At 45.3% G+C, this 26,655-nt stretch overlaps 1 protein-coding gene across 8 annotated transcripts; it reads left to right on the top strand.

The window, feature by feature from the left end:
* The first annotated feature begins 361 nt into the window (after positions 1–361).
* On the top strand, positions 362–26,641 carry mib2 (MIB E3 ubiquitin protein ligase 2). 8 transcript variants are annotated; one of them, XM_029156215.3, is made up of 19 exons: positions 362–517; positions 7,974–8,372; positions 9,058–9,229; positions 14,173–14,279; positions 15,419–15,613; positions 15,828–15,970; positions 16,129–16,236; positions 16,368–16,472; positions 16,876–17,038; positions 17,591–17,724; positions 18,100–18,248; positions 18,354–18,510; positions 19,009–19,163; positions 21,490–21,616; positions 21,700–21,960; positions 23,288–23,466; positions 23,552–23,745; positions 23,865–23,930; positions 24,216–26,641. In XM_029156215.3, the coding sequence occupies exons 2-19, from the start codon at positions 8,150–8,152 to the stop codon at positions 24,455–24,457; spliced, it is 2,880 nt and encodes a 959-aa protein (XP_029012048.1). In that variant the 5' UTR covers positions 362–517; positions 7,974–8,149; the 3' UTR covers positions 24,458–26,641. The 8 variants fall into 8 exon arrangements, with proteins under 8 accessions (XP_029012048.1, XP_029012045.1, XP_029012049.1 ...); XM_029156212.2 differs by having other exon boundaries at positions 397–575; XM_029156216.3 differs by lacking the exon at positions 362–517 and adding an exon at positions 602–801.
* Positions 26,642–26,655: the final 14 nt, after the last annotated feature.

Here is a 26,655-nt window from a genome sequence, read left to right as displayed (position 1 = left end):
CATTCTTCTTTTCTGTAACTTTCAGAGTTTGCGTTTGTCTGTTGTCCGTTTTAAAGCAAGAACTTCAACTGTAGAAAATATTGCTATTTTGATGCACGTTATACTTGCACTTTCACTTGAGGATTGAGTTTGGGTACTTCTCAACCCTCTGGGTATTTGTAAACGTTTGCATGAACAATTTATTTCTAACGTCGTTGTGTTAGCATTGCACTTAAAGTGACACTACAAATTAGTTCTAATTTTAGTTGGCTTAAAACGTTAAAATGAAAATAAATTCTTCCCTGAGTTATTTGACACACAATCACTTTAATAAATTCAATATTTGTTTGTGTTTTTATCGAGGCGCACGTGAAAGCAGCATCGCCGGTGACGCAATGCATGGGCGTGTTGTCATGGCTGTAAGCTTCAAAACCTCTCAGTGTAGTAAATACTCCAAACAAGTCCTGTCAGCGTCGGCGGAGGACGGCGACATGGGATCCCGGTTTAACGCCGAGCTAACGTCCGTGTGAAGGGTCGGGTAAGCAGCCACACGGCGCAGGAAGTTGGTTTCATGACAACAGAAATGATGGCAAAACGTGAGTTAGCTAGCTAGCGGACGAGCCGCACAACCATCCTCTGTCAACGCTATCGCGCCGCCGCGCAGCGACTAAAGCCGCGCTTGTGCCTGTTTGAGGCTGCCCCGGCCGCGTTCGCGCACCGCGACGCGCTCCCGTGCAATTATCCGCTGGAATGCCATCAGCTCATCAGCCGTGCACGCAGAGGAGACGCGTCGGTTATTCCGCCGTTAGAAGGCAAACGGAGGTAGGTTGTACAGCGGGATGGTGGGCGACGGAAGCGGCGTTAACGTCATCTGATAATTTTAGAACCCGACTTATTAGCTTTTTGGGGAAATGATATTTCTCGATTAAACTGATTGGGTCTCGGTTCGCCGTTTTTATTCCGTACTGGTGCCCTTCTCCATCATTTGATTGGCCTTACGCTGTCACCACATGGGAGAATAGAAACTAGAGGGGCTTTGACTTGACTAGCTAATAAGCTAACCTAGGCTAGCTGCTAGCAGGGGTGTACTGTACCTGTCAGTCATGGCAGGAGACGTGCTCACGAGACCTAAAGACGCAATCAAATGAAATAGTATAATATTGAAACTCTTTTTAAAGAACCTAATGTCCACGGTGCTTTCCTCAGCCCTCTGTGGTGCGATGTGATGCTGAACTGACATGCGCTAGAACCATGTTATTATGAGCAGGTGTTGTTAGAAGAGACCTCCATCCTCGTACACCTGTCATTTCTTTGGTCATTTGGTAACAATGAAGCAGAGACAGTGGTGGAGGTTACTGCTGTGAGCCCCACCGACCTGGTGTTCATCTCCTTATCTCCTCTTAACTCCCCACATGACATGTTTGCTGGTTTCTGTCACAGAAATGACAAATGTTTTTTTTTTTTTTTAGACAAATGGAGATCTGGCTCAGCAGAAATGGGGAAACTATCACGTGGAAGTTCTCAAGTCGAGACTCATAAACACGTCATGGAGTTCAGTTTGAAGTAGCGGGTGCTCGTATTGGACAGATATTAACCTTCCACAGTCACTGCTAGTTTGGTTTATACTGTGGTATCTTGTATGTAAATATCATTGCTTGTAATAGGCCACTGCAGAGCTACTAAGGCTGAGCTGAAAGCAGATTCCTAGTATGTTAATGTCAGCTTGTCGAGGAACATTTGAGTTGTTTGGTATCTAATTCTGACAAAACCATTTTTCTTATCTCAGTTTTGTTTATACCCTTTTTATTTCTAGAAATTGATTGATAGATTGATTTGTCCTGTAAAGCGGAGAATCGGCCCTAAACACGCCCAGATTGTCTACATTCATTCATTTCCCAGGCTCTTTTTAGCTTGGCTGGTGATTCAGACATGCTTCTGGCCACAGACCAGCCCTGTAATAGTCACAAATATCACAGGCTTAGGTGCAGTTCATCGTGCTGTCTTGACTGTCAGCGCCTTAAAGGCGGCCAAAAAGGCATCTAGTCAGTTGGCAGGTACGTGTAGCTGAAACTAAACCAGGAAAATTAAAGCGTCCTGTTACTAACCCTGTTTTAATAGGTGATATAGTTCATGTAGTTTTTTTGTGATTTTAGGGCAGTTTCTGCAACAACTTGTAACGCCTCCTCCTGTACATCAATGCATGGGTGAACGCATGCAGGACGGTACGTTGGCTTTGTTTCGGAACCATATTGTTGATGGCTTCCGCAGCTGTGGTCCCATTAGAGGCTATTGTTTAGGTCCAGACAGGCGCTGGGAAAGGCGCGCGTGCACGTACGCCGCCACCCTTCTCCTCCTGGAGGTCTCGAGTCTGGCGTTGCCAGCCCACAAGCATCACTGGCACGGACCAGCTTGCGACTGAAAATGAACATCATGGCAGGTGCCCATTCATCAAACGCTCCTCCAACCCCACCCTTTTCTTTTTCCCGAGCACCCCCCCCCCCCACACCCACACACACACACATCTAGACCTTCCCCCAGAATCATATGCCCCTCCTCTCACCCTTCTGTCCTCTCCTTGTGTGCTCATTGGCAGAAGAGCGAATTGTGTCCCCAGAGGCTGCGAGGCAGAAGGCTGTGCATCCTTGTGTGGCGCATGTGTTCGTACATATTGATCAGTAAACGCACCGTGTCGGCTTTTCGCGCCCCGTTAATGAAGCTCTCGTTCCCCCGGTGATGGACTACGGCGTCACAGGAGTCCCATGCAGAGCGGAGCCCATTGGCCTGTTTTCCTGCGATAGCAGCAGAACGACCTGAATGCAGCTCTCGTCACTCAGCCGCTCTCGCTGGCCATCCTCCTCCCACTCTCCTCCTCCTCCTCCTCCGTGGTGGTAATCCTTGCTGACACAATGCACAAAAGACTAAATGCTGGCTGCATCTCTCCTCCTTCCCCAGCTCTGATGTGCTACGGCCGGTGTGTTTTCCTTTACACCAGGACACTGTTGGTCTAAGACTGCTTCTAACTGTACATCTCATCTCTGGAATAACAGCCTGGGTAGCTCCTCTCCTCCTCCGCCCCCCCCCCCCCCCCCCCCCCCCCCCCCCCCCCCCCCCCCCCCCTTCCCCCTCCTCCTGCTTGGCCGGTTCATTCAGGGAGCACAGAACAGGGCTTTAGCCCTGAGGAGATGATTTTTTTTTTGTCTTGCTTGAATCTGGCGGAAGCACTCTCAGCTTTTTTATATTTCATCACCTGATGTGTTTATGTAGCAGGAGGCAAAAGCAGCTCCATCTCGTTCTCATTTTTGTGGGTTTTTCTATTCACTTCACTGCACATAACACGTACCAACAGGTAAAGCATCTTTATTTGTCGAGCTGTGTGATCCATACGACTTGGCTTGAATTGGCATGTCTCTCTCCTGGAGCTGTGTAATCCAAGTGTTCATATTTTTAGCACAATAATATTAATGTCATTGGTATTTTGGAAAAAGCATTTGTCAGTGTCTGCGTTCTTTAAATAAAAGGCGTCTGTTTTATGTCGCACACATCTGCAGCTGGTACACGTCCAGGGCCACGCTACCTTAGTTTGTGTCACATGTCATTACAATCTGTTGTTGAGATAGCAGACATGCTAAGCGGGCGGGCAGACACCTGGCAGGTCTGGCTGCTGTTGCTGCTGCTGCTGCTGCTGAGTGTTTTGTTGTTTTTGTGGAACGAAGTGGTGACAAGTTAGAGATCAGTTTGTCCTGAGCTGTGCTGCTGGAAAAGATGTCAAGGTGTAAGAAGCTTTTGGTTTCAGTGTGTGGATTCCTGATCACAGGTGCCTAATCACAATGTGTTTAATGTCCAGGTTGGCGATATAAGACGATCACACAGCGACTACAGCATGTTGGTACCATTTGTATTTCTGGTGTTGAATCACTGTGAGAAACTATTGTTTAGGTGTTTAAATCATTTAAAGACACATGGTACTCTGTCTGCTTGATTGATTTTGATAAAGACATGATCAAATGATTCTGCTTTACAACATGTTATGTATATTTATCTGTTCTCTTTTAGTAAAAGCACAAAGGCTAACTTGTATTTTTCCGGTAGGGCATCAAGCTTGTCCAGTTCTTGAGCAACCCAATCAAACACACACAGATATACAAAGTATCATGTTTCCAAAAAAAGAGCAAAGTTCAGAGCAGATCGTTCACTCCCCCGTCAGTAGCATGACGGCTTCTTTGGCTTCAGGATCTCAGATGGTCCTGTTGGTTGACCTGGAATGAAGCAGAAGCCACGGCTGGAATCGCACAGCATTCAATATGTTCAAAAGTAGGCTGAAGATCATAGGCAGTGAGTATGATTATTCATGGAAATCTGAACTGATATACTCTCAGCACAGTGTCATCAGAACAAGTGTTTGCTGTGGCTGAGTTTTTGTAAAAAGCTCAAGGGGTGAATTTTGCTGATTGGAACATTGCTGCAGGTGTCGGGTCACACTTTAAAAATTTAGTTGCAGCTGTCAAACTTTTGTAAGGGAGCAGAGTGGTACGTTTCAGGTTAGTGTAATTATAGGATCGCTATGAGTTAATTCCTAGATGTGACTCTTGGGCTGCTGCTTTTTAGAGACGTGTAATAATTTTGGTCTTAGTGAGGTTTGAGGGAATATAGGTAGATCAAGCCACGGTCCAAAGTGGAGGGCCCTATTTTAAGCCCGTCACCCACTCAGACAAAGTCTTGGTAAATGTGGTCTTTACTCAGGGTTCTTATTGATTTTTCCGAATGCTCCCTGGTCACCAGATGTTTCTGTTCTGCTCTCATTGTGAGGATATGAGCTAGTCACACTGTGTCACAGGCAAGGCAGCCAATTTAGGGCTTTGCTGCTTCACACAGTAGCACAAAGTCTGTCACTGATGTCTCCTGACTCATATTTTGTAGATGCTTTATTATTATTTTCATTCATTCATTCATTCATTCATTCATTCATTCATTTATTGTTCGTATCATAATGCAGATCCAGCTTTGAAATTAGGATCTGCAAAGATCTGGTCATTGCTTCAACCGGTAGCAGGAAGACGTGCCTCAATTATAACGTCTCAGTATTTCTTTTATCAATATTATTACATTTCACATTGGGTTTTTTTGATGAAAGAAATAGCTCCATCCAAATTGACATGTTTTCTGCATTTTAAAAGTCTCCTTTTCATTAATGCTGATTTGTTTATTCCTTCGAAGTGTTAAACTTCCTGTTTAAGAAAAAAAAAAAGTTCTCACAACTCATCTCAGTTTTTGAGCTGTAATTAGTTCAGTTGAAACACTTTTATATTTGCCACTTCGTGATTTACAAATAATGAAAAACTGTTTAGCATATTAAATTGTCCATATGCTGCTATTGTTACTATTAGCACTTGTCTAAATATGTTTGTTTACATGTTTTAAGTGGGAATACGCAGGTTTGTTTGTGAGCGGCCCGTGTGTGTTTGTGTTTGTGTGTGTGTGTGACGGAAGCCGGCCCATCTGTTATTGCAGCCTGTAATCCTGCCTGACTTGACGCATCACAGGTGGACAGACTCATAGATGCCGTCAACCTCACAGAATAAAAGTAAAGGAGGAGCTCTTGCTCACGTTGCACCTGTTGGGGCAAACACATAGTGTAGAGATGTGGTTATCCCTCTACATCAGATGCTTCATCGAGTAACCTGTAAAGCAGATTTCTATGCTGCTGTACATATTTTATTAGATAATATAAGAATTTCTATGTTTAAATTAAAGTCTTTATGTCTCTTTATGTGTTAGAAAAAAAAACAAGACCAGTTGTAAACTTCAGTAATTGTCCGTTTTGTTAGTTGGGTAAGTAGAAAACATTCCGAACAAATTACAAAATAATGTCATTTAGTTCAGTCCTGGAATTTGTCCGGCTGCAGATAACATTACACGAAAGATACAGGGAGGCACAAGTCAACACAGGCGTGTAAATACGAGGACGTCAGCGGGAGCCAACAGCGTTCACACCATTTTGTTTTTACATCTGCGTTTTTCTCTGCCGCTTGCATAACCATGAGACAACTTCAGCGGCTTAGCAGCAGTTTAGACGTGCACTCGGGTTTGTTCGCACTTTCTTGGAGGAAATTATCTGGCAGTCGTCATCTGTCAAACCGGAAATATTCTGCGCAGAGATGTAAACGAGGTGTTTATTTTGCCAAATGCATCTCAGTCAAAGTCCATGCAGTTGGACTTTCTATGGGGAGTTTATATGTAAATGTGTAAAAAAATAAAGCTGGCAGTAAGAAGCGCTATTTACTAGATGTGGAAGAGGCGATTGTTGTGTAGGTGGAGTTCTCGTTGATTCCCTCGTGTTGTGTCTACTCGTCAGAAGCAGCCACTGCTTTATTGAATAATGATTAGATCTGTGTGCTCGGACTAAATTCTCCCTGGAACGGAGTGTGGGGGCAGTGTGTGTGTGTGTGGTGAGATATTGAATGTAGGTGCTAGGTTAAGTTGCTTTGTGTGTGAGAGTGCTTGCTGTAAACCCAGAAAGCGTTACATAAACCATCTCCTCGTCCGACTTCTGGAGGGGAAAAGTCTCCTCCCGGGGCGAGACGCCGCGCCTGTGTTCTCGGCTCTTCGTCGATCCAGATAAACTTGGCATTTCCTGCGTTTGTCCGCGCCCACGACGCTGCCAGCGGTGTGAAAGCTGTCCGCGGCTCGTGACAGCGCCTCTGTTCGCCTGCTGCAATGTTGGGTGACTGGCTGGGACGTTATTCCCGTGGATAAAGAGGCTAAGCTGTCGTTTTGGACAGAAGATGGAGCGTAAGCAGCCTGTTTTCACTCCTTTTCATCCCTCACATCCCATATGTTTTCATGCCTAAGCGGATGCCTTTAATACCAAAACCACATTGTAATTTCGATAAGCGTGCTGGTGTAATCTAAGCCATGTTACAGACATCTGTCCGCCCTATTATTAAAAGATTTCTTTAAGTAATCCCTGTGGCTGAACTGTCAGACGATACACTAAACAGCACTCTGGATGCAAATTACCGGCTAAATCAAAGGTGTTTGGTAAGATTAAGGTTTTGTTAATGTCAATGTAAACGAGTCGATGCGTATTAAACGTTTCCTGGCTATATTTTCTGTGTACACACACACCAAAATGGTGTGTGTGTACACAGTGTGTGTACTTATGTTTCTTAACTGGAAAATGGGGAAATGATAGATTAGTGCTAAGGAATATGCTCCAGTTTCCAGATTCAAATCGGTGCTACATTATGCTCCTTGCTCTAATACGAGGCCTCCTGGGTAGTGTTGTTTGTATGTGATGTTAATATGAAGCAGTGTGAGTGTGAGTCTGTCTTTCCAGTGAAAAGTGACGACAATTACGGGGCGCGCTTCACTTTGTCAAGGAACGGGGTGTTTTAGCGCGAATATTTCCAGCGTTTACGTGACAGGTTCTTCATCACGACTTCCCCACGTGGCAAATGTCCGATACCACGTGGCCACAATCCTGTGTGCTTACTAGTGTATTGTTAGTAGTCACGTTTGAGATGTGGAGTATGAATGAAGCCCATAGAGCGCCCAAGGATGTCAGCACAGGGGCGTTTGTGTGTTTTGTATGTCAGGGCAGGGTTTGATTAGCTCAGCAGGGCCCAGCCTTCACGTCCAGCTGCTCCCTCCAGAAGTGTGTCATGACACACAGCACGGCCTCCAGTGGATGATCCACCAGCATGAGACAAACACTGCAATGAAATTAATGAGACATATGGCATGTTGCTTCATGAGTCCCTTAGCAACCACTGACACACAAAGGCACAGGTTGATTTCCTTTCCTTCCTTTCCTGGGTTAGAGGTGGATGGATCAACTCTCCTTTGCTGTATAAAGATGTGTCTATCTGTGGTATTATCAGTTACTAGTAAACTATATAGTTTTTTTTTTTTTTAAGACCATAATTAGTTTGCAGGATTATGTGATGCCGCTGCATTTTCCTGCTTTTCATTAAACTAATTGCTCTCTCCTCCAGTCCCTCCTGATTTGTTCCTGGAATCACCGCTGGTGCTGTCCCCGCCCACAGCATCGTCGGTGCGAGCCGGCTCCGCCCCTCAGAAGCCTCAGCGGCGTCGGAGCAGCGGAAGCGGCGCCGCCGCCGGGCCTCGCCCGTTGCGCTCAGCCTCCAAGCCGGGCTCCGACGCGGGCAGCATGGAGGTGGGCATGCGCGTGGTGCGCGGCCTGGACTGGAAGTGGGGGAACCAGGACGACGGCGAGGGCCACGTAGGCACCGTGGTGGAGATCGGGCGCCAGGGCAGCACCACCACCCCTGACAAGACCGTGGTGGTGCAGTGGGACAGCGGCACACGGACCAACTATCGCACAGGCTACCAGGGCGCCTACGACCTGCTGCTCTACGACAACGCTCAAATTGGTAAGCACTCTAAACAAATGGAAATGAAATGTATCAACATTTGTTGTATGTTTTTATCCTCAGAAATGTACCTTGATTTGTTGCATTAAAAATGTTGGTCACACTAAGAACATGGATTAATAGGTAAACACTTTTGCTCGATTTCCATAATTACCCAAAAATCGCGAGTATTTATTACAAGCTGCAAATCAGGCTCAAGCTGAGGAAAACATCAAAGGTCTCCTAATGCTCTAATCTGTTAGCTGTGTTTTATTAAAAAATAATTTCCACACATTAATCTTGTTGTAGTTGTCATTTTAGCTTCTGCGGCTTGTGCAAATCCAATTTGGCTAAGCATGGTGCTGCTAAGAGCGTTTCTCATGATCAGCCACCCAGCTCTATTTTGAATTTGAGTGACACACGCATTAAAGCAGGACACATTAGCATTTTGCTCCACTTAAAGCAGAGTTTTCTGCCTCAGAAACTGGCCTTTCAATTAATAGAGTTAAGGCGGCGGGTGGGTATTTTTGTCATGCTCTTGTGCCTCAGCTCCCTCATATGTCATGATATTACCCGTTGTGATAAGTTAATCAGGACATGACGTACAACATGTGATTCATAATAAAACAACCCTTTTTGATGCAGAACATGAGCAGGTTTTCTAGTCATGACGCACTTTCTTCTTCTCTGAACTGCTCTGCTCCAGGGGTGCGCCACTCCAACATCATCTGCGACAGCTGCAAAAAGCACGGCATCATGGGAATGCGATGGAAGTGCAAGGTGTGCTTCGACTACGACCTGTGCACCCAGTGCTACATGAACAACAAGCACGACCTGAGCCATGCCTTCGAGCGCTACGAGACGGCGCATTCGCAGCCGTGAGTACTGCACCGCCGTTCACCTTCGTCTCTGTTCACTGCAGCTTTCTATGCAGGCTGTGCTTCTGTTAGCCTTCTCCCTTAAAGTCTGCTGGTTTTGCTTTGATTCCAACATTGAACTGTTATCGCGTTTGGGTGTGACCGGGATCTCTTCACAGTTAACTGACCAGGTTTTAATAGGTTTTCAAATGATGTCTAGCCCAGAGCGCTGCGACAGCTTACGCTCCGTTGTCCTACAGTCTCAGCATCAATAGGACAAGAGAGCATCGCTGCTGTTAACATGTTATAGTGGATCAGTTTCATATCAGCACATTGATCATGGGCAGGGTCACAGACGCCAGACAAATAATTCAGACAACAAAAACAGGAATTTCACAAGTCATTACTTTTTTTTTTTTTTTTTTTAAGGCATTAGATGAAGCTAAGTAGTAGGTGGAGAACTTGATTTGACTTCCTGGCTTTTATTTCTTCATTTCCTTTCCAATGTTAAACTATCGGAAAATAGCCAGTATTGAAGTTTGCTGTTCACTGATCTTGATCCCTAATAGATAAATAAAAATAAATCTAGCTCCGTAGTCTTTGAACTGCTATGTTTAATGTGTTAGTGCCAGATCAATCAAAAACTGCCTTTTGTGCATTAAGCCAGTTTAGTGAAAACCCTGCTTGGCCCTGTTGTGAATAAATGTTCAGTGAGCTGATTCCAAGTGTCCCATGTATCTAGATTTACTGGAGTGAGCTCTCCCTTCAGAATCCACTCTTCTGCTTGGGTTAACACAGTAAAGCTCCAAACTGCTCCGGGCTTTGTCTGAATGTCAGCTGGATGGCCCGTTCTCATTTTAACGAGGTGATATGTATGACCCAGATTTCTTCCATAGTTCAGCCCGGTCCGCGTCCCATACAGTTCTGTTTGTTTTTCTTCCAGGTAAGGGCCATAATTAGGTTGTGAGTCATGTGTGACTTTCTTCTACTTACTGAATAGATTCATTTGTCGAGCCCCATTCGTCACCTCATAATTTGATCCAGTCGAGATGAGCCAACGTGTCACTTATTTTTACTTCCATTCCTGTGTCGCATGTGTCTGTCTATTTATGGTCTGTAGAGCGATTCTAGAAATCAAGCTTATTCCATAAATGGTCAGATTTAACAGGCAGGTGATCATAATGCATGCGTGTTGGCATGCATTATTTTGTAATCATTTACAGTGTTGCAGCTTTGGGATTAATCAGTAAGTGACTAACACATTGAAATGGATTAATCTGATTGTTGACCCTGGTTAGAGCAGATATCAGTCCTGCTTTAGGAATGTTCTGCTGGTTTAGATCACAATAGAAGGAAGTAAGAGTCGTGTACAAGTACTTGATCCTTTAAAATACTCATTTAATTAACTTCTAACCTATTCCCTTCCTGACTCCTTTTTAGGATTTGAAAGACTTATTATATGGGTATGTTGACATTCAGCACCAGGCTTCCTGAATGGATGAATATTCCTTTTCAGGCTGTTAGCTGGCCTTTTTAATTAGTTTCACTAATCCATATTATGTTGGGAAAATGGAACTCAAGAAGTTTGACTGCAGCCCTGAATGAATTGAAGTCACTGCCTCTTTCCACTAGGGCTCTTGGCCAGATTGTTTCTATGGAGTCTGAAACATGAGCAGTGTACTGATGTCTTTCACGTGGCATTAAGGTCTGGTTCAGCTCAGGTTTTAGCTTCTGGAAGCTCCTTTCATTACGAGTTGTGTTGTTTGCTTGTTCTGCTACTCTCAGTAAATATTTCTTCACGTTCTTCAGTCTGTGTTCCATTTGCATTGTTGTTGTAGAAAAATTCCCACCATATCTGTAACAATGATTTATACATGGGATCTTTATTGAGTTGTATAATTGGTATATTTTGGACTTGTCTCATTGATGAAGAAACAAGTGATTCATTTAAGGGAATCTTTAATTGATCGTCAGATGAATCAAATAAAGGGGCTCTGTACAGTGTATTGTGGCAAACACACACTATGTCTCTATTTTCTGACCACATTGGCCCATATTTCATTGCCATCATTTCAAAAGGCTAATTTATTATCTAGCAGTCATGGGACACTGTGATATTTGCCTAGGAAGACTAATTTAGCTTGGTTTCATTATTAGAAGGACTCCTTGTTGCAGCAATCATTTACTGTAACTGGGGAGACTGAGGTTTGTTTTTTTTTGTGACCCGAACATGTGACAGCTGGAAAACCATTTAATCCGGTCCCTTTTTTTAATTTTGTAGCCAAAGCGTCGGCTGAAACTTTATCATTCGAAGGAGAGGATGGTGAGTTTGTCACCAGCTTTAAATGGACATCATGAACATGGTGTGAGACCTGAGCCGGATGTACTCAACATGAGCACTCCATTGTAATTAAAACAGATTTAAGTGGATTAGCATGCTAGCATTCTGTGGGTGGACATCAGCATGTTAATGCTTTCAGTTTCCTAGAATCTTTGTATTGGATAACAGGTGCTGGATTCACAGAAAGCCAATGGGCATTTTAGCTTGTGCTGCACTGAAGCAGTGAACGGTGTAACGATCATATCGCGTTCAGTTGCGTGTTTCAAATCCTCATTATAAAGCTGATTAAACTGTTTTTGCTGTGAGATTATTGTGATCTGCATCATCTGTATCTGAATGAATGTGTTGTCGCACGTTACACCGAGGCGCGTGTTTGTTGCTGACGCTGCTCAGGGCAGCATATGTGTGCGCCATATGTTTACGAGGGGATGTCTGGTATGCAGTTGGTTAATCGGCTCTTCATCACACATAACGCACACGCCGTTCCAGAGAACCATTGAGGTCAACCCAAAGCATAATCCTTTCCTTGTGCACCTAGCGTTGCTCCACCTGATCTCCTCCGTTCTCACATCTAAGCCTCATACAAACATCCTCACTGCCGTCCTGCAGAGGCTTCCAGTGTTCTCCTCTCTTCCTGGGAGAAGTGAAGCATACTTGCGTTTCCACACCTGCATGAATACATTTGGCACTTTCCATCTCCATCAGAAAATGTCTGTTCTTGGAGACGAGGCCGCTTATGTAATAATACGGGATTTCAAAGGTGTCTGATTAGATGTTGTCTGGTCTTGTCAGGGTTTGTTGTGAAGTTACCACAAGTGCATTAATTAAGGAGAATGAAAACGGGTCTGACATTTTAATTTTAGGCTAAGATAAAAGTGTTGCGTGCCACCCACTCCTGTTTTCATTATATAAAAGTGTAACGTGTCATTAGAGTAATTATGAATTGATATTTTTGTTGGCCTGTTGGTGATGTGTAGTTCCTGTAAGTCAACGCTGATGCTGTGTGTTACACTGACGTTGCTTACAGTAAAAGTAACTCTAACCTGAGTCTGACTTTTGACCTGACTGTTGTGTCTGTAGGCCACTTGTCCTGAGCTTGTCTGAATGCAGGACATTTGGTCGAGAAGGATTTAGAAAACCTGATCCCTTGAAAGAGCCACTCAGAGTCAGTGTGCAGGGAAAAACATGTCAGACACTGAAGTCATGGTTCATTTGTTGTAAGATGAGGACATCTGTCAGTTTTCATCCATTGCACAAATCATTTTGGGTCATGTTTTAGCAACTAGATCTTTCAACATGAACATTCGTCCTGGTAGTATTTTACTCCCTGACGTCTGAGCTATATTTGCTCTGGTTGTTGTCATAGTTTCCAGCATTCTCTTTGTGACCTTTTAACACTCTTATGAGTTCAGGAAGCCTCCAACCATATGCAACTGTGTCTTCGATAGCTTTTATTACAGTCGTACATCCTCATTTCTTAGAATTGCTCTACAAACAATTGTCCACACCAGCACGTTGAGGCATCGGAGCACTGCGGTGGTGTGTGCAGTCCTTCACATGGTCACGTGTGCTGTGCAAGTCGTACACTTTACTGTACCCAAGGATGGCCTGCTGTCTGATAGCTCTGTTGTCCAGGGATTAGACCACACACTGTTCCCAGCACAGAACTAAGCTCAGATTTACTGTAAGTTGGATCAAGAGCCAAATGCATGACAGTATCCTGCTGTAGCACCAGGGAACCTGAACGTGTGGCTAGAGATGGGGGATAGAAGCTAATTTACAGAAACCATTCCACAGAGACGGAGCCTGAGGAACAGCACTCACTGGGATCCTTCTCTTCTGATCATGTTGGATTTTAGATGACTTTGATTTCACCCCAAGAGCTTGTTTGTCATGGAAGCTGGGGTTTGATCTCATCAAGCATGGGAATAGGCAGCTCCTTTGCTCCAAGATCTGATCAAATCTTTACAATAAGGTATGTGACAGATATGGTTGTCATTGTTCCAGACAGTCTGCAGTCCTGGAATCTTATCAGAAAACAAACCTCATGTCATGTAGGGAATTCTATTTATCCCATTAAGAAGTGCTAGAGGGGTGATATCATGTCAAATTAATGAGAGGTCATGTGCTTAGAACCATGTCCGTGGGGCTGATTGCTGGAGCATAGAGAAGTTATCAGGGATTTTGGTGATTATTTCATGGTAACTATTAGATAAAGTGTCAGTTCAAAGAGCTTCTTGTCTGTTATATGTCAAATGTTTGTTCATCAAGGAAGGTGAAGAGTTGACGTTTTATTAATCTGTTGAATTTTGTTTTATCGATCTGTTCATAAACCTGTTGTCCAACTGTTGTTGGAAGTACAAGTCAAAAGAATTATGTGAGCTGAGCACAGTCTTAACCTTCCACAGCGCTCTACTCATGACCACTACACCTGTATTTTTGTATTTAAAGCATTTGCTTAAAATCTTTGATAGCTGCAGGTTCTAACTCTTTCCTTTTTGGCATTTTGTCAAACACAGTAGTTTATAATCAGATATTATCAATATCTATGTCTATATCTAGATATTATGTTGGTTTGTAATTTCCTTTTTTGTTGAGCTGTGTCTCTGTGGTCTTATCACAGAGTGAGCTTGGCACCGAGGCAGAACCTCCCGCGGATCATCCTCAAAGGAATCTTCCAAGGGGTTAAAGTGGTTCGTGGACCTGACTGGGACTGGGGCAACCAAGATGGTGAGTGGTGTGTGTGTGTGTGTGTGTGTGTCTGTGTGTGGGGGGGGGGGGTTGTTCTTAGTACCATCAGCCTGACGCTGCCAACTCAGCAGAACCCCTGCCGAGCCGAGCACGAAGTGGCAGCTCTTCAAAGTGTTTCACATCCACAAGCCATAATAACGTCCTAACCTCATGTCTCATTAACCTACAAAACTCTGAGCTAGTGTTTGTCTGTGCCCGTTTAAATTGTCAGTGACGCGTCTGAGTCTGTTCCGCAGATGTGCCTGTCTGTCTGCGTCCTTATCCACTTCATGCTTTTTATTTATTTATTTCTTTTTTTAGCCTTGTGTGGTGCAGAAACCGAGGGGGTCCCGTCACTTCAGATACGGTCCATGGTGCGGGAGATTGGCGATTTCTTCCTCGCTTTTGATGTTGTGTGTTTGGCTTCCAAGAATGTGTGTCACATGCAAACCACATGTCTACTTTGTTGTGTGTGTGTGTGTGTCTCTCTTTTAGATGCAAACAGCCCCACACTGGTGGGTGTTTTATAATAGTTGAAATAGTAGCTGAAAACAATCTTCCACCTCAGTGAGTTAAATTAAAACCCTTGAATGCTCCCCCGAGGCGAAGAGGGGATGGTAACATGTCTTTATGTTTCCTGGTCTGGGGTCAGCGTTGTGTCTTAGAATAGCAACGCTCCTTTTTTTTTTCTGGGCTAGAACCAATGAGTCAAAATGTCCTTTCGGTGTCTTTGAAATCAGTGGCCCGAGGCTTTGGTTAAGTCACTCGTCAGACTTAAATGGTGTATGCGCTAAGTGCATACAGGATGCTCTGAGCATGCTCACAACACAGTCCTCCATGGCAAGCAGTCTTACAGGTCACTGGTTTGGCTAGCGCGGCTTTATTACCTTAAGAATGAAACTATTTTTTCCATCATGTAACCTGATCTTGCAATTCCACCCCAACAAGGCAGTGTTGCTGTTATAATTGCTGACAGAGGTGCCTCTATCTTGAATCCCTGCAGTGAAAGTGTTTCCACAGTGTCTCTTCCTCCTTTCTGACCGGTTGATGTTTACCACCGACACATGTGCATGTTCTCAAACCCAGTCCTTGCTGCAGCTGATGTCTCATTGTTTCTTTGCATATTTATGTGTGTGTAGGCGGGGAGGGTAAGGTTGGGAAGGTAGTGGACATTCGTGGCTGGGACACAGAGTCTGGCCGCAGCGTGGCTAGTGTCACCTGGACTAATGGCACCACCAACGTCTACCGAATGGGCCACAAAGGCAAGGTAGACCTCAAGTATGTGTCGGACGGTCAAGGAGGATTCTATTACAAGGATCACCTACCAAAGCTTGGTAAGACTGGACCCGTTTAAAGCAAGTATAGGTTGTTCGACCAGAATGGTTTATATTTAAAATACTTGTCAATTATCTAGTCTACTTCCACTTCATCAAAAGCTGTCAAATTATTTAATGCTAGTTTTCATATATACCACAAAATACTAATATTAGAGGAGATAGACCCATTCAATTGATTGATTGATTGATTGATTGATTGATGTCCGTCCAGGAGAGCACGCGGAGCTGCAGCGCCAGGAGAGCGCTGACGGCCACTCCTTCCAGCAGGGCGACAAAGTCAAGTGTCTGTTGGAGGTGGACATCCTGCGGCAGATGCAGGAGGGCCATGGAGGCTGGAACCCGAAAATGGCAGAGGTACTGGACCGATGGCGGTCCCTCGTGCTAGCAACATAGTGTGCGACTGTGGCTCAGATGGATGCTGGCCTGCAGCAGAGCGTCCAGCTCCTGAATCTCAGCTGCTGAGGTCACAGCCACGAGGCCGGGGCTCAAAGTGCTGCTTTGTGTGTTCGCAGTATATTTGCCGGATTGGGACTGTTCATAGGATCACTGACCGAGGAGATGTCAGAGTCCAGTACAGTAACAACATTCGCTGGACTTTTCATCCAGGGGCCCTCACCAAGGTACTGACTTTTTTTTTTTTTTTAATTCATTTATAGCAGATTTTACACTTGTTTCAGCAGGTTTAACTAGTTTGCTTCTCTGATGGCTCTGTGGCTGTATTCATTATTTTTCTGCCGTTTTTTTTCCCCAGGTGAACACTTTTGGAGTTGGCGAACTAGTTCGAGTACTGGAGGACATAGAGAGTGTAAAGAGACTGCAAGCAGGCCATGGGGAGTGGACAGACAGCATGGCTCCTGTATGTTGTTTCTAACAGTTTATGAGCTCTGACGCTTTTTGGTGAAGATCTGAACTCAGACCTAACTTCTTTAAAACTAAAAATCTTCTGCCTTAAGTTAATCTCGCCCCTAAGCTTTATAAGATACAAAGGCTTAATATTGTCTTATTTATGTTATACGTTACTCCCTCCCTGTCTACTTGATGTCACATGCTCTAAATCGGGAGTGACCTACTTGATGAATCACATAGAAAGTACATGAGGAAGTTACCAAGTTTAGAGCCTTTTCCTCTTAAATGCTGCTTGGTTATTTCTCTAGAATCAAAATAAAGATAATTAAGTGTGTTCACCTTTTAAGTTCTTCTTGTGAACCCTTTATCTCTCATTCATGCCACATCTGCTTTGCTTACTGTTGTGCTCCCAGGTGCTCGGGCAGGTGGGGAAGGTGCTTAAAGTATATGCAGATGGTGACCTCCGGGTGGCATTTGGAGGTCAGACGTGGACGTTCAACCCCGCGTGCCTCTCAGCCCAGCCTGTGGAGGTAGATGCCAACCTCATGACGGCCGAGAACCCCAACGAATCTGGAAGTAAGGCCTCTGCCGAGACGAGGGGGCTCATCTCTGTCACACCAGCTCCAGCTTTACTGCCGATTTATCCTCCCCCTCGTTTCAGCTCCGCCTCTGCCATGCATGCTTTGACAGGCAGACGGCACCTGTGCCACTGATGGGCACAGTCACAGCCATCCTCCTTCTCTTTTTCTTTTTTTTTTCAGCACTGTGTGAATTTGTTGAAAGTGTAATTCTGCGTAGCGTGTCATAATCCTGCATGTTGACAGGCTTTGGCATCACAGGAGACGTTTGGGATGATCTGGGTGGCTCCCAGCAGTCTCCTGAACCTTGATGTATTCTGTGCATGCGTTCACCACAGTGGATGTGTATGTGGTCACGTTGCATGCGGGGGGGACATTTTGACTCATTCCTATGGTTTGGAGCTCAGCCTTGACAATCCATTAACCAGTGTGACTCTGTGGTCCTCTCTTAGCACTGTGCAGGACTCTGCCGACATTAGACTGATTGAATCCATCTTCCCCTCTTGTCTCTCCCCTCTTCATGATCTCCCTTTCCCCTCCTCCACATCAGGTACCGTCATCTCGGTGCTGGAGAAGCTGCTGTCTCAGTCCACGGAGCAGGACAATCCCAGCCGGCTAGTAATCGAGGCAGCGCATGGCAGTGCCAACAAAGTGCGGGAGCTGGTGCAGAAGTATCCTGACAAGGTTAGTGCAGCACTCCTTCCCTTTGCTGCAGTCCACTGCTCGTTCCAAGACTCCCTTCCACCATTACACTAAGAGTGGGGGCAAGGAAAGAAGCAAGTGATTTAGTGAGTCATTCCCATAATTAAATAATAGATAGAGAACTGTACTATTCAAGGACGAGGCCAAAAACATAAACACACAAATTGTGAAATTGAGACATATAAAAAAATACAGATATGGCACATCTGCTTCTCCACGCTTATGATTACCCTGCCTGATACAGTACTGTATGTATCCGTGTGCTGAACATGATTCCTGTTTGTGCGCACATTGTTTCCAGCTCTGTTAATGTCCAAGCTGCCAGAATGCCTTCAACCATACATGCTTTCCTGACAGGTGGACATTAAGAACCAGGGAAAGACTGCACTGCAGGTTGCAGCTCACCAAGGACACATGGAGGTGGTGAAGGCCCTGCTGCAGGCCAACAGCTCTATTGATGTCAAGGATGAAGATGGGGACACAGCGTTGCACTATACTGCGTTTGGGTGAGGAGGCACACAGGCGCTTATCTCAAAACACTGTTTTGGATGCTGAGGGTTAATTACTTCTGCTGTGTGTGTGTGTGTATGTGTGGTGCCTTGTTGCTTTAGTAATCAGGCAGAAATCGCCCGGCTGCTGTTGAGCAAGGGGGCAAATATTAACCTCCTGAACAACTCCATGTGCACGGCGCTGCACATCGCGGTCAATAAGGGCTTCACTGACGTTGTGCGAGTGCTGACTGAACATTCGGCTGACGTCAATCTCCAGGTAAGAGGCCTAGTGTGCTCCGCTGCTTAAGCTAATTGACCCAACAAATAAGTGCCATGTTTTATTCCTGACAGAATTAAAGTGACCAACCACACTTTACCCTTTTAAACATTTGTGAACGCTGCGAAATTCAAATATTTATTTGGACCGTGGGCCTATTTAGCTTTCGCCTTCTGCCTCATTAAGGCTATTTAGCGTATCTATTAGGGCATTTCTCAGACAGCCTAACTTGCCCTCAACCCGGCCCAGAATCCACTAACTCACTTCTTTCTGCTTGAGTAGTGAGGTTACTCAGCCAAAAACATGCCAGCCCATAATCTGAGTGTGTGTCTGTGCACATGTGGACAATTTGTGTTCAGATGCTACACTTCTGAGGCCTTTTTTTCTGATATACAGCACTAGGTTGAAGGGTTAGAATGAGGTTATGTTTAGATACGTGCGGGGGGTTCTAGGCTATCAGTCTCACTCTCCATGTTTTTTTTTTTCTTCTCCACTCAGGATTCATACGGAGACACTCCTCTCCATGACGCCATTGCAAAAGATTTTCGTACCATCATCGAGATCTTAGTTGTGGTGCCCAACATTGATTTCACTCAGCAGAACCACAGAGGCTTCAACCTTCTGCACCATGCTGCTCTAAAAGGAAACAAACTGTAAGTAGACGTTGGCTACTGTTCATCATTTTTTGAAGTGTGTTTTCAAAAAGCTGTCAGTGGTTTATTCAATATAAAGATGTAGTGTTCTGCTCAATATGGAGAGTTTGAAGTCTAGTTTGGCATCAGACATGCATTCACCAATTCATCAGACATGCATTCACCAATTCATCATCAATCAGTAATATAAAAACATCAAATGTGTCATTCCATAGGAAATGATTGTTTGTAAATGGATAGCGGTGCGAATTGACCTTTGATTCCTCGTTTGCGCACATAGTGGAGATTTACACACGCATTCTAACAGAGAGCTCATCTCCCACACAGCTTGTGCTGCTGTCAGCAGGCTTACAGTCAATATCTGCCAAAAATGCAGCAAAAGAAAATAATAATCCCAGCACTGACCACTATATAAGTAACTGTGTGGATGAAAATATATACTGAGCGCAGGGGAAAAAAAAAAAGAGAGTCTGCAAGCAATGCATGAGAGTGTGGAAGAAGAATGGGCCCGGAGGCCTCGGTCGACGGGTATTTAATAAATGTCCGATCTGTTCTGGCAAGTGTCATATGTGCACTGCTGGGAGTTTGGGCTGTGCTGCAGAGCATTGATTTAGCCTGACGTTAGCTGCTGCGCCAAGACCGGAGACATAGGATTTACAGTGCTCAAGAAGGTTCACCTTCATTCTTGTACAAACAGTGCGAGTACCATATACTGCTGCAGTACAGACCCATGGTCGTAATTCCTTTTTTGGGGGTTTAGATTCTTCTACTTTTGGAGTTGGTATGAGCAGCTGTGGCCTTCCATTGTTTTTGGGACAGAAATTTCAGAATGTTTTGTTTATTGCCATATTTATTTATTGTGAGGAAACGGGGGGGTGAAGAGGGCGAGAGGCCAAGTTCACAAAACTTTCTGGGAAAAGAAACGAGGCAAGTCGCCAGATTTCCTGTGGCGTTTGCGTTTGACAGAAGAGGCAAACGAATGTAGAGGATGGTTTGGTCTGTTTACATGAACGCTTGGCTGGATGTCTTGCTCTTTCTACAGTACTTTCACCATGTTGCTTGTGTTTCCCAAGAATATCTTAATTTCTTCTCATTCTTTCAACGTCCCTCTTCCTATTTACTTCTGTCTCTATGGAATCACATTGTGCTTTTTGACAGAACATTGTAAACTATCTGACGCACTCCAGACAGTTTTCACAGCAGGCTCCCTCTCATAGATAATTATACATGAGATCAAAATCCTTCATTTGAATGTTTAGTCATTTTCACAAGGAAAGAATTGCCACTCTCCACGCTACATTTCCACTTTCATCAAGCTTTGATCAAGCTTTCTAAACAAGCCTGATGCAGACTCCTAAAAATAACCAAGCGATGACTTCAGTCTGCTGAAAGGTCGTCACCTGTATGAACAAACTGCCCCGTGGCATGTTCGTACAAATCCCTCTCGAAAACATCAGCCATCCCTAAATATTCATGAACACGGGGCAGTGACATTCTGCAAATAATGCAAAGACATGACGCATAGCAGGAACCGAGGCAACATGGACCCGGCTGGTATATACAGAGAAGCTGCTCCAGAAGTGCGGAGGCAAGCTTTTTAAGATAATGAAGGTGCCCCAGTGCTCAGAAATCATATTTCCTTCTATCAATATCCCAACAGATGCACCCACACACAGAGCTGCAGTTCAGGTACCAGTCATTGACAGCCGTCATCCTTAATCCCGCCCTGAGAGGAGATGAGATCCTGATCATACTCGACTGCATGTGCTATTCTGCCCATGGAGAACGAATTGCCTTTCACATATTCCTCTTACAGTCCTGAGAGCATTTTGCAGCGTTAATAAAGTAATGGGGAGTAAACATTCACTCATTTTAATACTGGCTAGGCCTTCATTCTTTATCTGGACACTTTGTGTTTCGCTATGAAGTCTGGCGCATTTTGAGGTTACCTGTGAAAGGCAGCAGCACAGCGGCACAGTGAAGTAATGAAATCCAGCAGAGCTAACATTCAAATGATCCAAGCAGCCGTCGAAAGTTTGGGTTTACGTCATACCGCAGCCTCCACGCCGTCTTCCTGGGTGCTCTCTAATGCTGTCAGCTTCAATTTCACACGCCATAAAGCAGACTCAGCTACAGAGCAGAGGACAGCTCAACAGTGCAGCAGCAGTCCTCTGAATGAATGCCAAAAGTACCTCACTCAAAGCTTTCCAACATTTAGCGTCCTGATCACATTCCACGCACCCAGGATCTCTTCTTAATGTGGACCAGACGGCCCGATTTGCTCTCTGCTTGACTGAATGCGTGATTTGCTCTGCTCCGTGGACAGGGCCACAGAGAAGATCCTGGCCCGGGCCCGGCAGCTGGTGGACGTTAAGAAGGAGGACGGCTTCTCCGCGCTGCATCTGGCCGCGCTCAACAACCACAGAGACGTTGCCGAGATCCTCATCAAGGAGGTCAGCGCAAGTCGGACACCAGAGAGGCGCCATGTAGCTTTTTACGATGCGTTTCTGTCAATTAAATCTGTTCCCTCCCACAGGGACGCTGCGACTGCAACATCCGCAACAACCGCAACCAGACGCCTCTGCAGCTCGCGGTGACGCAGGGCCACACGGACCTGGTGCAGCTGCTGGTGGCCGAGGGCGCCGACGTCAACATGGAGGACGAGGACGGCGACACGGCCATGCACGTGGCCCTGCTCCGCCCGCAGCTGGCCAACGTCATGCTCAGCCCCGCGGTGGGAACCAGCAGCACCGAGGAGAGCAGCGACGGGTGTTCCTCCACGTCGCTCTACTGCAGGGTGAGACTCCTGGCGCCTGGAGAGCAAGGAGCACGCTGTGCCTCTAGTATCAGTGTTTTATTTACTGTATAGGAGGAAATATCCTGGTTTTACATCGACAGGCCGCAGCATATACGTTTAGGAAAAAAGTCAGGTAGGGAAATGACAGTTTCCAATTAAACTACTAGTAGGAAAGAGTCATAACGTGTGTGTATCTGACAGTGTAACACTGAATTATAGCTACAGTTGGAACAGACCAAAAGTTTAATAGGATGCGTAAAGATAATGGCTAATTACAGCCTGGTGGGAGGCAAAAAAAAGAGGAGGAGAACATCCAGGACTAATAATAGACTACCTCAGGATAAAAATACACCTAAAGATGGTAAAGTGAGACTGTGACCAGGAAAAGGAGGATGAGAGGGATTGATACAGCCTTAAGGATGTAAATACTGTTTGTGTTCTCCGATCCCTACATGGGTTAAGGAATAGGAAACATGAAGGGCTCCTTTCCTCCACATGCCATGAGTCCAGCTCCAGGTGGGGCTGGTACTGAATGCTGATGTGCAGCTATGTCTATACCCAGACCTGCCGGCACCAGCCTCCTCTTTCTACACAAGCCTCCATAAATGAACTCCCAAACCGCCAGCCTGGGAACAAAGCGTCCACTCGCTTTTAACCGTTCAGCCGTCCACTAGACCAAACAACAACGTGAAGGTTGATTGTAGAAGCTGCGGCTGAGTTTGGACAGAGAGCTGTAGCTTATTGTTTCATTAAAAATGGATGGTAGCAGCTTTGAGCGGCTGCTGAAGGATTTGTTGATTCGGTGTTCACGTTGTAACCGAGGATCAGATCTTAATGCCCCTGCTTGACTTCTCGACTTCTTCATGCATCACACGGAGACACTGCCTCAGCAGAGCTGCTTAGTATTCCTCGTGAAGGAGCCCTGACTCGCCGCGCCCTGCAAATCCTTTTACGAGTTTTATAGGACTTCTGGCGTCGGCGCCGTTACGCCAGTGACCGGCGTCCTTTCCAGTCTACACGAGCGCTACAGTAAAACTTCAGAGCCACTCAACCTGCTGGGCACCGGCCAAACCAACACACACACTAGACGGGAGCTCAGAGCTGCTGGGCCACTGTCAGCAGATGAATTATTGGGGGAGTAGTGTTGATTTGATTTGTGTTTATTCATTGGTCTTGGCTGAATTTTACTGTTTTGGCTTCAATTACTTTTCTGTTTTATAAATTGACTACTTATGTCAGTCTCTTTTTATGAGAACTGTGCTTTGATCCACTGTTCTACCCTCTTCTGCCCGTCCCATCGTCTCTCTCCGTCTCTGTGTATCCGCAGCTGAGCGCCTCAGGTCTTCTGGGAAATACCGAGATGAGTGTTGGTGCAGCGATCGCCTGTTTCCTGGCGCAGGAAGGGGCTGACATTAGCTACGCCAACCACAAGGGCAAGAGTCCTCTGGACCTGGTGTCGGACAGCGCCATGCTGCAGCTCATCAAGAGCTTCTCTGAGAAGCACAGGTAGAAGAGCATGGTGGAAAGTCGCTACACCGTTTTAGGGCCAGTCCTGAAATACGTGACATCGCAGCTGTGTGCCGTCTGCCAGGTTGCAGCGTCTGCAGGCCATCACGTGTGGCCAGGGGCTGAGCAGCGCCAGCCTGCGGCGGGTCCACACCACGCCCAACACCATGACCAACCTGGTGCTTCCCACGCCGCCGGGGCCCAGCGAATGCCTCATCTGCTCCGAGCTGGCGTTGCTGGTTTTGTTCTGTCCCTGTCAGCACAGTGTGGCTTGTGAAGGTGTGTGTGCAGAGGGGTTCTGGGGAGGCGGCGTTTAGATTCCTGAACACGTTGACCGAGTTCTGCTCCTCTTGTGTAAGTTGTGGCTGTCTTTGCTGACCTGGCTCTTGTCTAAACAGAGTGCGCCCATCGAATGAAGAAATGCATAAAATGCCAAGTCACAATCACAAAGAAAATTAGACAAGGTGAGATCTAACACATTTCTTAAAGGTGTTGTATTTCATCAGCATGTTACAGCGACTGCTGTGACTAATGCTTATTTGAATTCAGTTGTGTTTGTCTTGTTTTTTTTCCTGCTGGATGTTGTTGAATACAGCAGCTCACTGTGGATAAAGTTGATATATATATATGAAGCCTTATTTGTCTGAATGCAGTGAGCAGCTCAGTGCCCGGTAGTACTTGTCAGGTGAATGTCTGTAATGTTCTTGGGGGACGTCTTCATTCACGTTGATGGCCTTCCACCCCCACAGACCAAACAGAGGTGGACTGCAGCCCCGGCAATGAGAACTCAGAGCAGCATAACCTGCTGGAGCAGCTGCAGTCCCGCTACCGGCAGATGGAGGAGCGCATCACCTGCCCCATCTGCATCGACAACCACATCAAGCTGGTCTTCCAGTGCGGCCACGCCTCCTGCATCGACTGCAGCGCTGCGCTGAAGACCTGCCCCATCTGCCGGCAGACCATCCGCGAGCGGATCCAGCTGTTTGTCTGAGCTTCTCTCCCCTCTCGGCTCTTAACGACCCAAAGAGGATGTCGGAGGGGGCTGGAGAAGAGTGGGGGTGGAGGTGGGAGGGGACCGGACCTGTGTCTGCCTGTGCTTACATGCTCATCCTCTACCGTTACACTTTTTTGTTACATTTCAAAACTCATGGCTCCGACACAATGGGATAAAAGTCTCAAGGTGAAGTTTGTTTAGGAGGAAGAACAAGGTCCCTCACCTCCTCCTCTCCTCACGCCCACCCAGCCTCCGCCTCCTTCAATCTGTCCTATTTTGCTGCTTTTCGTGGATGTCTGTTACCCATCATCCTCTCTGGCTGTCTGGCCTCTTTCTGTTTACAAGGCTGCACAGAATCAGTCCCTGTCTTCTCACCCTTGAGCCTGTCCTGTGAATTACCTTTGCGCTCATTTGTATCTCTTAATAATCATGGTGTCTGCAGAGGTTGTTGGTAAAAGTGGTAAAAGGTTCTCCACATAGTCCCCAACAACGCGCCTGTATGCAAGGGGACAGACACACTATATATGCATGAGTATATGCATATTTTAAAGCTGAAAATGACTTGTGGTGTCAAGGGTGTCGTTGTTACATTTGTGGTTTTTACTTTTACTGGTAGGTTCAGATTTTTATTTATGTGTGAAAGGTGGTATTATGTACTAATATTCTTTATTTCGTTGTTTGCAAAAAAAAGAAATTCACCCCAAGCCTATGTCCTCTACTCAGGGTATCAACATATTGAAAGCACTTGTGATATCCATGAAAGGTTAAAGACCCCCTGCCCAACACATCAGTGTCATAAAGCTAGAGATCAAGAGTAGAACAAGAATTACTGAAAAGCCACTCATTTCACTTTATTAATGCCGAAACTTACCTTCTCATTAGTGCAATGAATGTTTGCAGACGGAATTCTGCAAAAAAAACTGACATTTTATCCCCCAAAAAATAGCTTATAACATGCCAGAAGCACCAGTCAGCTGTAAATCTGTTTGATTTAGGACTTCGGTTTGTGTCTGAAGGCTTCGGTCTGTCTGTCACCTGTGTGGTGTAGAGGATACTGTGTTATTTAACTACCACATGTATTGTAAAATAGACTCAGAAGGGCAAAAACATGACGTCGTCCTGTTGCATCTGTAGTTTGTCGACCTACCCTGTCCAGTGATTTCATCAGAACCCCCCCCCCCCCCCCCCCTCTCCTGTGAATGTCTCTGTGTTTGCTGTTTCTCGAAGGGCTTATGAATAAGAGTAAAAGTCGTATCTGTTTCAGTCTCTGATTTCATTTACTCCAGTGAACTTCCAGAGACGGGAGATTTTTCTTAGTTGTCTTCATTAGCTCCCACGGTTTGGGAGCGCCAATGTTAAAGATGTACATTTGAATGTCTTTGGGGGGTGTATCCTGTCTCACTCTGCCTTTTTTATGTGTAAAAAATATATATATATATATAAATATATATGTTAGATGAGAAAGAGATGGAGACACTGACATGTGTTTGCCACAAGGTTTACTTGGAGGAAAGAACTTTTACATCCGTGCCAAATCGCATGAGGATGTGCATGGGCATGCACAGCCAAGTATCTATCCATTCTGTGGAATCCCTCACAGGACGAGGGACCAGGAAGCTAACTAACGCTCATTTTAAGCATCGATATTTTGTTAAATAGAAAACTGAAGTATTATCAGCACATCCAGTGACAGCACTGACGTTGGCATTGAAGCTAACGGCGTGAGCCTCCTAACTTTAGCTGTAGTGCTCGAAAACCTCCTCGTGCTCGCAATTACAAACGATGCTACTCTCACTTTCCAAGCGTCACTCGTCCCATGTTGTTTGGAGCTTTTTACAATTATATATTTATATATTGTGAGACATTATCAATCAAGTGACAAGTTTCTTACTGAGATTTAAACATTTTAAAAGGATTGTCCGCTTCGTGTTCTGAGTCGATGGTTTTACAGGCAAAGGCAATAATGAGAAAACAGAGAAGATTTTCAGGTTGCTGCCAGAAAGAGAAAGAACTTGTGTATAAAACCACAATTAAAGCAGCAAACGTTACTATAGGTGTTTGTACAGTTAAGCTCTTGGAGTACTGATGTTGGCCTTACTGTCCATTCCTCCTCTGTTGATGTTTTTTCAGTTGTATTCTGTACAAAAATATTTTGCAATAAATGGAACTGTTTTCTATTGATTTGCTTTAGGTGG

Source organism: Betta splendens, chromosome 7 (genome assembly GCF_900634795.4).
Source record: "Betta splendens chromosome 7, fBetSpl5.4, whole genome shotgun sequence".
Classification (NCBI taxonomy): Eukaryota; Metazoa; Chordata; class Actinopteri; order Anabantiformes; family Osphronemidae; genus Betta; species Betta splendens.
Note: the sequence above shows the minus strand (reverse complement) of the source record. Positions and strands in the feature narration are given on the sequence as shown.